At 36.7% G+C, this 10,843-nt stretch overlaps 1 protein-coding gene across 1 annotated transcript; it reads right to left on the reverse strand.

Annotated features, from left to right (window-relative positions):
* Positions 1-331: 331 nt before the first annotated feature.
* Positions 332-8,691, reverse strand: LOC131321834 (ALA-interacting subunit 3-like). Its single transcript, XM_058352791.1, has 8 exons — positions 8,173-8,691; positions 7,257-7,315; positions 7,077-7,151; positions 6,878-6,988; positions 6,701-6,771; positions 3,267-3,564; positions 726-1,015; positions 332-592 (listed from the first exon to the last, which is right to left on the reverse strand). The coding sequence occupies exons 1-8, from the start codon at positions 8,261-8,263 to the stop codon at positions 538-540; spliced, it is 1,050 nt and encodes a 349-aa protein (XP_058208774.1). The 5' UTR covers positions 8,264-8,691; the 3' UTR covers positions 332-537.
* Positions 8,692-10,843: the final 2,152 nt, after the last annotated feature.

Genomic DNA, 10,843 nt, shown 5'->3' on the forward strand with positions numbered 1-10,843 from the left:
AAAAAAATCAACATTATTACATTATTGTGCACATTCACTGAATAATTTGACTATCATCTAGCCAAGACCCCTTTCCGACCAGCGGATACGGAAAAGAGAGAGAAAGAAAAGAACAGAAAAAGACCCCTTTTCCTACCAAAGACCAATCTTCCTCATTGCGCATTGGAGCAGCAGCAGTTCTAGGTGGCATTCCAATTTAAGCAATTTCCGTAAAAAGGAATAGAAGAGATGATAATTAGCTGAGCATGGGAAAGGGAAAGGGAAAGGGAATGGGAAACTGGACAAATGATCAAATAAAAGCAGAAAAAAGATAAAAGACAAAGCGCAAGTGTAATTAGAAAGCCAATATCTCAACAATATATTCTATTCGTGAGTTTATACATGAAAATCTCCAGTCAACTTTCCAAAATTCCACACAACTACAATACTTCAAATGGACGTGATATAGTCATCACTCCACGGTTTCATATACACGAAATTATACATCTACTAGCAAGAATACCAAGCCAAGCCCCTTGAGAATGTGTACAATCATGTTCAGTGACCTCCTGGGTTCCGGTTCCATGACAAATAGGATGGATCGCCAAGTCGCCTGAGAGAGAGAGAGGCACAATGCATAAAAGTCAAATAAAAGTCGGCAATGCCACAACTTATAGAATTACTCGCATAAAGGTCACAAGAATGAGAATAATGTACAGTAAAGGAGGGTGGAGTAAGGAAATCACCTTGGCTTAACTAGGTACACAACAGTGAAAGCCATAGCCAGAAAGAAGCACAATCCGCCGACAGTGAGGTAAGCAATGCCGAGAAAGTCATTCTTCCCGCCAAGCCAGGTGGTGGTAGAAAGGACAAGCTTCTTCTTTCCGTTGAAACTGTAGGTGTTGTAATTGTTCTTCAACATCACCTCAATGGTGTCATTTTCCCGCAGATCTACCTCTATCTTTCCATACAACTTCCTAAAAGTCGGCAGAGCTGCAGTTCTCATCCAAACAATGAGGTCCTCCTGCTCACTCAACTGTCATAACAAGATTATAATCAGTAAATCCTTTGTAAGAACTTTTTCTATAATCAGTAAATCATTGGATGGCTCATTTCCACATGCTTACAAAAAAGGGCAGGAAAACGTCAGAAGAAAAAAGCACGTGTCAATGAGCTTATATTAGATATATTTATCGACGGGCTTCCCAGGAACTCAAATCAGAAAAAAACATTTACAAAATCATGCAGGCGGAGGAAAAAAAGAACGAACGAAAGAAATAAAGAATAACCTTACATTTTCGAAGATGCATTCCTATTTTTGCAGTGCAAGTTATTTAACATTGCCAATAGTTTTGTCTTCACTGAAGATCGACGACGAACTTCATCCTTACTGATTCTACTAATTTTTTTGTCCAAATACATTCCCGAATATAAGAGGATTGACTATGATATGATGCCATGTCACTTCTCAAGTGATTCCCAAAAGAAACTGTTCCCATTCTTGGAGACAAGTAGAACATGACCATTGTATATGTCAGACACAATACAAATTATTAAAAACTCTCTAACCAGTCGCAGATGACAATCCACAACCACCTAAAAACATAATTCCTTACTTGATTATATATGTATATCGAGGCGGTTCCAAGGACAACTAATTAGACACCTAAAAAACACCTCATAGTTTCCGATCAAATTTTAATAATCCGAGCCGATCAATGTGATCAAAACATGATTTTAAGGGCACCCGCGTGAAATCAACAAAAAAAAAAGACCGGGAAGGGTTTGATCTGGGCAGTTTTTACCTTAGATTTGATGAATGGTTCAATTAAAAACTGCTCAAAACAAGCACTTCCCGGTCATATTTTTTTGCTAATTTCTCTCGGACACCCTTAAAATCACATTCTGCACACATTGAACGGTTTAGATCATAAAAATTTGATCGGAATTATGAGATTGACATTTTTGGTATTTTTTTAGGCGTTTAATTGGTTGTCCACGGAACTGCCCCGATATATATATATATATATATATATATATATATATATATATATATATATATATAATATCGGGGCGGTTCCGGGGAACCCTAAAAAACCCTCTAAAAAAACCCTTCAAATCTTAATCTCATAGTTCCCGATCAAATTTTGATGATCCGAACCGCTCAATGTGTTCAGAACGTGATTTTAAGGGTGCTTGTGAGAAATTGGCAAAAAACATAACCGGAAAGGGTTTGATTTGAGCAGTTTTTTATTAAACTGTTTAATAAAGTTCAATAAAAAATTGTTCGGATGAAGCCTTTCTCGGTCTTTTTTTTTTCTGATTTCTCGCGGGTACCCTTAAAATCACGTTCTGATTACATTGAGTGGCTCGGATCATCAAAATTCGATCGGGAACTTTGGGGGATTTTTTGAGGGGTCCCCAGAACCGCCTCGTATATATGTATATGTATATCAGTCCACTTCCCGTCAGGACAACCTTAACTTAATAAAATGCGAACATTCCTTTTTCGATCGAATTTCGATGATTCGAGCCGCTCAATGTGTTTAGAACGTGATTATAAGGGTACTCGGGAGAAATAAATAAAAAAAATGACCCGGAAGGACTTCATCCAACCAGTTTTTGTTTGTTTTTTATCGAACGATTCAAACAAAAACTACTCGGATGAAGCCCTTCCCGATTATTTTTTTTGCCGATTTCTCACGGGTACCCTTAAAATCACGTTCTGTACGCATTGAGCGGCTTAGATCATTGAAATTCGATCAGAAAATGAGAGAAATGGGAAGGTCCTTATTTTAACTATATATATATATATTTCCAACTGATTTTCAGACTTTACACCCAAAAGTTAAGTGGCTTGCCAATTTGGTCACATGGTAGCAATAAAATGCCACATTACAGCAACCACTAATGTTATTTAACAGAGCAATATTTTATTATTCCATCCTGATTACAGGATCGTACATTAATATTAGACTTTCATATAACCCAATTTTAACATGTATACTCAATACGTTACGGTACATTGTCAAAGATGTCAAAATTAAGTATGATGAAAAGTGGAACACAGGAAGAACTGCTAATATACCAAGGCATATCCACACCAACATAAGTAGGAACTTTCTAATGAAGGGTGCAAGATCAACTTTACGGAAAAAGAGGGGGAAAAAAGAGAGGAAGGGCATTGTTTTTTATCATGTTGAGAGCCCAACTTTTCACATGTGACGACCTGAACATAAACTCCAACCCTTTAATTTTTAAAAGAGAGTTTATAGGTAAAGCCTTACTGGTATGGACGAACTGAGATTTTTGCCCCCTATAAGAGCTCCACTCTGAAAGTTTTTAGGGTAGACATCTTTTCCGAACTTATTATCCCTATCGCTCTTCCATGAGATGCCCTTCTTGTTTATTGTCAAATTCTCGTTGTTAAGGGTGAAGTCGTAAGTATCATTGAACAAGCTCCAAGCTATAAGACCGCAAGGCACAATCGACACTCCGTTGGCAATATCTTCAGGTTTGCATGCGCTTGTGTCATTCACACTATCAGGGTATTTCAACTGCTGATCACTCCGGCTCTTCACATACCTGGAAAGAAGTTCATCACATGAAACTGAAAAAAGAGAGGTATAGAAACTAAAAATGTACTTCGGGCACTTATTGGCAAAAGATATCCCCAGTGTCTCAGCCACAAATTAAGATAGCCTCACATTGTTAAGGCGATAAATAAATCAAGGAAGGCCTTGACTTTCCTACTAAAACGTACTACTAAAATCACATTTTATGTTTTTTCTATTTTGTTTGTAAATGAGCATTGTTAAGAACAAGTTCAAAGGGTGCATACCTTCCAAACTACAAAAGAAAAACAGAAGGAAAAAGATCATCAAAACTGTACATATGCCAAGTTTTTGGAACAAGAGATCGAACTTAAGCATGTTTAAACCGTAGTTGTCAAACCGTGAGTCGAACCGAGAATCGAAATGGTCCTTTCCGAATCGTGAATCAAACCGAGAAACAAAATGGTCCTTTTCCCTATAGAATCGTGAACTGTTCCGATTCAGTCATGCTTCCTAGAATATATTGAACTATACATTTATACCTTTGGAGTAGAAAGATATACAATAAAGTGATTATGTTAGTCTTAAATCAATAAGAAGCGTGTCTTAAGTGATGAATTGAGGCCCCCCTGACGGAATTTCACTTGATATAGGGGGCACAATCAATGGAAGCCTACTACGTGCCTCGCATGGTCTAATTTGCAAGAGATATGGATTCGATGAATTCAACTTTTACAGTTCATAACTTCATATAGTCCTCATACTCATCACCTCATAAGGCTTTAGATACCCAATTTGTCACACTATTTTAAAATATCTCACTTGATGACTTTAAATTACTTATTTTGCAAGTGAAATATGTTGAAGTGAACCAACTTTTAGGTCCATCGAACAGAATAGTACAATCCATATCGCTAATCGTGTGTTTCGTGATCCAACGATTCACCGTATCTATGTGAATCGCATGATTTTGGCTTCCAACAAGTCACCCCATAGATACGTATAGTGCCATCGTATGGTTTTGATAACAAAAGGATTGAACTAATTAATTTGAGAAGCCTTCACTCTAACTTCATATTTAATGACTTTAATCTGATCAACCATAAACCAGGAGCCATTTGATTCCCCTTGAGAACCTTGTTATTTCTTTCTTGCCACACAAGGTACACACCATGGCTGCCCAAGCTTAACTTCCAAACATCACTGTAAATCAAGAAGCCAAAACACCTTTTGATGGTAGGAATTTCTTTTTTAACGGCTTCTTTTTTCTTTTCTTTTTTTAACAGCTTGATGTTAGGGCTTAATGTCAGAGAATAGGAAGTCTGATTGCTCTTGGAAAAGAACAGTCAAACCAAAAAGTAGATGGGGCAAAGTTTCATCAAGATGATGAAACGAACAAGCAAATAGCATCATCAACTCCAATAGTCATTCCATGAGATTACTCTATGTCTAGAGAAGCTTTTAGGGAACCAGACAACGAGAGATGCTGCCGGGGATAGGGATGATGTTGCCTAGACAAGAGTGAGACCATCTCAAAAGGTAAATTACACTACCAGCCACCGACTAATAGTACCTAGAGTGAGAGCTGACAAGGACAACTATTGCAAAAGCACAGTTGCATGCTACAAACCAAGGGATTAAAGGCTTAGATGTAAATTGTTCCATCAAAAACTTCGACTTTTGGTTTATTGATCAGGTTCTTCAGAATCATCCCACTCAAAACAATCAAATATATATTTGCAAACAAAAAATAGCATCTTTTGTTCTAAAAGCAAGTTAAAAGGGAGAATAGTATTACATTGCTTCGAATAGCTCCAAGACGAAAGTTGAGTTTTGTGATATAAACACAAAAGTGATGAGAATTTTCCATATCTGGTCCCCAGATTTACTTTCCAGTAGAACCAACTGGAGCCAAAACAAAGTATGAACCCACTAAAACGACCACCTGTCATACAGAGTAACTTGACCAGTTACCCACTGCCTCGACAGCTTATGATAAGGACAATCAAAGGGATTAAAGTATTAACTGTACATTGATTCGGAGGTGAATCACAGTACATTATGTTCCCACATAAACCCCACCCTAGCAAAACAAAATATACACAACATTTGCACCCCCAAACACCAACAAAAGTCAGGAGAATGTATTGGAAAGAGACAGATTTCAGATCACAGCAGTCCAGTATTGTTCAAAGAAGGTGGGGGAGAAATTAGAAATATTTCCTTCCCACACCAAGTAATAATCTAATCAAATCACCACAATGGTCAAAGATCCACCTCAATTCTGGATTAGTCGGATGTGCATTCCAATAACGATAACCAAAAGTGGACTTGAAAAAGGGACAGGCCAAGGCCTAAAGAATGCAAAACGCTGTTTTGCACTTATTTCTACAAAACCCAGCAAGTAAGACATGAGATCCACGAGCTTTTGAGCTCAATATCAATCTCTTAAGAGGTAGAAGAGAGACCTACGACAACATACTAAAATATAAAACTTCACTTCCCAAATACCTTTAAACACTTCAACAGAAGATAGAGGTATCTAAGGAGTTGCTTCGTTCTGCAACCCAATCTATATGTATCTAAGAAGGTATGTCATTCTTAAGTACCTAACACGAAAAATGAAAAAATAACAAGAAGGCAGCAAGTGCCAAATATGCAGCCACAACAAACTAGTGGCCACTGACTCGTAGTGCCATGCAAACATTCAATGATAAGCGACACATGGTTTTGGATGCACACACCTATTGCCGTGCATCCTACATACAACCACCGCAGCAGGGATTCAGGGAGAAGCTGCTAACATGCAACGACCTCAATAACAAAACTTGCTAAAAACTCACAAGTGGCTTGCACACACACAATGAGGTTTTCTTCCAATTAAAGAAGCTAACAACAAAACTGTTTACTCTAAACAGATAACTGGTTGAATGAAACCCATTTTTTGGATTCCTTTCTCTTTATTAGACCACTTTCCCGCAAAAAAAAAAACCATAAACAAAGGAAAAAGTTGGGAACTTCTGCTTCATAAATCACATTTTTTTCTGTACAATTGTCCTGCATTTCAGGTGGTCAAGGATTGAACAATCAATAACACATGTATGTAGTGGAAGTTAATAATATTACTGAAAGATTCTTTTATCAAAGCAAAGACAGGTTATAGATACCTGCGATGATTCTGGTAGAAGTTGTCAAGCTGGTAATAGACATAAATAGGAGGCTTCATATGCTTCGGCACCTGACATATTGAATAATAATTATTGTACCAATCGATTCCATAACCCCAACATTTAAGATCATTCTCAGATTAAACATGATCTTCAGCACATGCGAAGGAAATATACCGTCAGTGTTCTGTTGCAGGATTTATCCCCAGGGCTTTGAATGTATTGGACCTTGTCACTTATGTTTTGTGGTATGCAGTCAGTTTCATACCGATCAACAATTTCAACCACCTAATTCAAGGAAAGAGAATCATAGGCAAAGAATTAAGAAAGTCAAATGAAGAAAGGTTGCTAAGAGCTACATCAGTCTTGAGCATACATCTCGGGAAGCAAACAAGGACGCTACTCCAATGGGAATAAAGACAATGCTGACAAGCATGAATGCTGAAATCACCTGCACAATACAAAGAAAGAAGTCTAAGACAAAAAAGGTCTACAAGGTTTCCAGAGTAACTAAATGAGCACAAGAAGTTACAGAACAAGCGAACCAAGTACGCACCCATCGTGGTGTAAGAATCGGTTTGCAAGCTGGAAGTTCCTGTTGAGTAAACCTCGAATCTGAACAAGAGTGGGTTATTGTGATTCGTCTTTGTCTCATTATGTAAATAATATTAAATAACACTAGATCCACCACTGATTGGATAGGTTGTTTTAAAAGGTGTGAGACAAATGTAGTAGCCCTTTTGCTAATAGGCAAATATGAAAGTATTTTAAAATCAAATTACATGGATTTCTTAGGCGGGGAAACTTGACATTGCTTTAAAGGAATGCCGCTTCAGTGCTTTCCCCATATCTCAGAGCATCGGTGACACATACATAACTGAAGAATCGAGAAAACAAACTACACATATTCCAAAAAGCACGCCAGAGTATTAGCCGTGTTACATCACTTGCGTGCTTCTCATTAATTTTAGTTGTTCTACTCTAAAAACCATTTTACCAGTAGGTAAGCACAAGTACAGTTAAGGTTCTCCCTTCGAGTTACACAAGCAAACATCCCAAGTGTAAAATCCAGAGGATAGAATTATGACAGATCAAAAGTAGGATCTGGAACAACTAGTGGTAAATGTAAAAAGGCCAAAAACATCTACACGAAATTTGAGCAAAACGCATGGAGTATAATTTATACATGACCAAATATTGGGAAAACCGGTTAATTGATCGAGCATGTGCATCAAAACAGGAAAACAGAGCAATTGCACAAGGAACCAATTCCGACAGTTTACGATAGATAACCAGGATGCTTGGGGATGGAACAACTCGCCAGAAGGACAAAAGAACATGACTTTACAATTTAAATCTAGTTGACCAAATTTGTAAGAACTACATCTGGGCACTAGGTTACTCAGACACGAGAGCAGAAAGAAGAGAAACAATATAGATACTCATAATATGATTCAGGAAGAGAAACAAACATTTGGGTCGCTTGGAATTTCTTCTGGGTGTCGAAGAATCGGTGGATCCAGCGCCTCCGGAGCTTGAAGACGGAGCGTTTGAATTCATCATACTACTAGTTTTTTTTTAATATACGAAGAATAACTGATGCAATAAAGCTCAAAAAGAAATAGAGGAGGATTGATCAAATCCCGAGCGGTATAAAGAGGATGATGAGAATCTAGGCGATCAAGAAATGAAACAGAACTTGTTTCAAAACATATAGGAGTACTAGAGGGACGGCAGGAGGGGGGGTTTGGTTTTGACTTTGAAAGGTAAAGGGAGAGGAAGTAAACAAAAGGAAACTAGTACTACTACTAGTATAATCTCTCTCTCTCTCTCTCTCTCTCTCTCTCTCTTCCCCCCTGGGACAAGGTAACCACGCTTTCCTCCCTTCGCCTAGGAGGATCAACCTCAACAATTGAACGCGCGAGACAGAGAATAACCAAGACCAGGAAAACAAAAATGGTCAAACAATAGCAACGCGGTTTTCTGGACCCGGTCCATCTAGAGATTGTACATCTAATCTTACTTTAGTAATCCGTGATTTTATCTGGTGTTTGTTTGGAACATGGGAGAAAAGAAAAGAAAAGAAAAGAAAAGAAAGAGAAAATCAAAAAAAATTCCCATTTGGTTTGAGAGAAAAACGCAAAGAAAATAACAAAATTAATTAATAATTAAGCAAAGGTAAATTCTTGGACAATCATTTTTTGACACTCAGGCTATGTTTGTTTCAATGTAAAATGTTTTACAATGTAAAATATTTTCTATATAAAATATTTTTTCAGAAAATAAATTTCAAATTTTTATTTTTCGGTGTTTGATTGGCACTTGAAAATATTTTCAAAAATCAACAAATTAGTGTAGAAAGAGGGGAGAAGCTCAAACGTTGGAGAGATATGAGATTATTGGAATTGAAATTGAACTTGGGTCAGAACTAACTATCGAGGAAACTGAGTAGTGAGAATTACAGTAGAAAGTAGCGCGTTCATTTCGGCTCCGTTCCGTTGGCAGGAAAGTACAAGAAAGAATGGGAAAATCAACTTTCTCATGATTTTTGTAGTGTTCAGTTGGCAGGATAGTAATGGAAAACATGTTTTTAAGTTTTCTTGCAGGAATTACTTTCCTGCAAAAGTGATCCTGCAAAAAACATAGGATTTTGCGTCGCGGGAAAAGGAAAATGAGTGAACACTCACAAAATTTTCCCGAAAAGTTTCTTTTTCCTGACAAATGAACAACTAAACCTTAATTATTCTTGCAAAATTCTTTTGTCAAATGAACACTCACAGGAAAATAATTTTCTTTTTCCTTTACTTCACTTTACTTGACTTTTCTTGAGAATAATTTTCCCGTACAATATTCCTGGCAACTGAACGGAGCCTTCGGAAAATAACTTACGAAAGATTTAAGGGTAAGTCATTTTTATCCAATTGATGAAAAATGTTTTACATGTAAAATATTTTCCTCATTTTTTACACAATCAAACACCGAAAAATAGGTAAAATATTTTATGTCCAAACAAACGGAGCCTCAAACTCTAATATTTTGTCTTTTTTCTAGTCATGTCATGTGTAATTTGAAAACTAAAAAGACATGAATATTACTAAAAGACAAATAATGAAATGTGACTGGAAAAAAATTGAGTGTCAAAATCAATTACCTAAATTCTTTTTCACATTTTTAGTAAAATTTTTATTTTTAATTACTTTCGTTTTCATTTCCTTTGTTTTTCTCCAATTCCAAATAGGCTGTTAACGAAAATGAAAATTACAGTGTTTGACTTTTCAAAAATCACCATGTTGTCTCTGACTCTTTCAAATGCATCTAGCGATGTGATGATTTTTTCCATTTTTGGTTCGTTTTAGTAATTTGACACGGATTGGTTGTGGCCTTGTAGAGAACGCGTGGTCAAATCAATTGGGAAAAAGAAGGGAAATTTTTCAAAATGACATTTGAATTTTTACCCAAATGTAACATGAACATTTGAACTTAAGTTTATTTTAAATAAATATTTTACTTACAAAATCTCCTAATTAAGCCCCTGCCGTTATACTTCATCTAATTTCTCCACAAAAGTGATGATGTGGCAGCTCTTACCCGTTAAGTGGCCCCACAGCACATGGTATGAAGTCAAGGGATGCACACAATAAAACCCTTAGAGCAACAACATCAGCTTAAGTATTTTGAATTTTTTAGGTATTTTAGATTGCAAAAGTACAAAAGAAGTACATGCAACAGCTTCTTCAAAAGCTGCGGTAAAATGCATTTGTCTACGGTGCTTCGGCATAAGTAGAGAAGCACTGTACATCAACTATGCAATATTTTACATTAATTTCTCTCTCCTCTTTCCATCCCTCTCTCTTTCTTCTTTTTTCAAAAATCTGCACTTTGGTGCATGTTGAAAAAGGAAAGAAAATATATTATAATAGGGGATATATTAAATAGATAGTGTTGGTGTAATGTTGAAAGAAATATGAATAGGTAAAATAAAAAATATACACTGTTCGCAAGTTTGTTTAACTAATTACTGGTAAACTTGCTCTTACCTTTATTTCAGCGACCTAGCCAGATATCTCCTTCGCCCACCACCACACCATAACCGTTTCTCTCTCTACCCCTCTTTCTCTTCCTTCTCCAATTTTATCCTTCTCC

Source organism: Rhododendron vialii, chromosome 4a (assembly GCF_030253575.1).
Source record: "Rhododendron vialii isolate Sample 1 chromosome 4a, ASM3025357v1".
NCBI classification, from domain to species: Eukaryota; Viridiplantae; Streptophyta; class Magnoliopsida; order Ericales; family Ericaceae; genus Rhododendron; species Rhododendron vialii.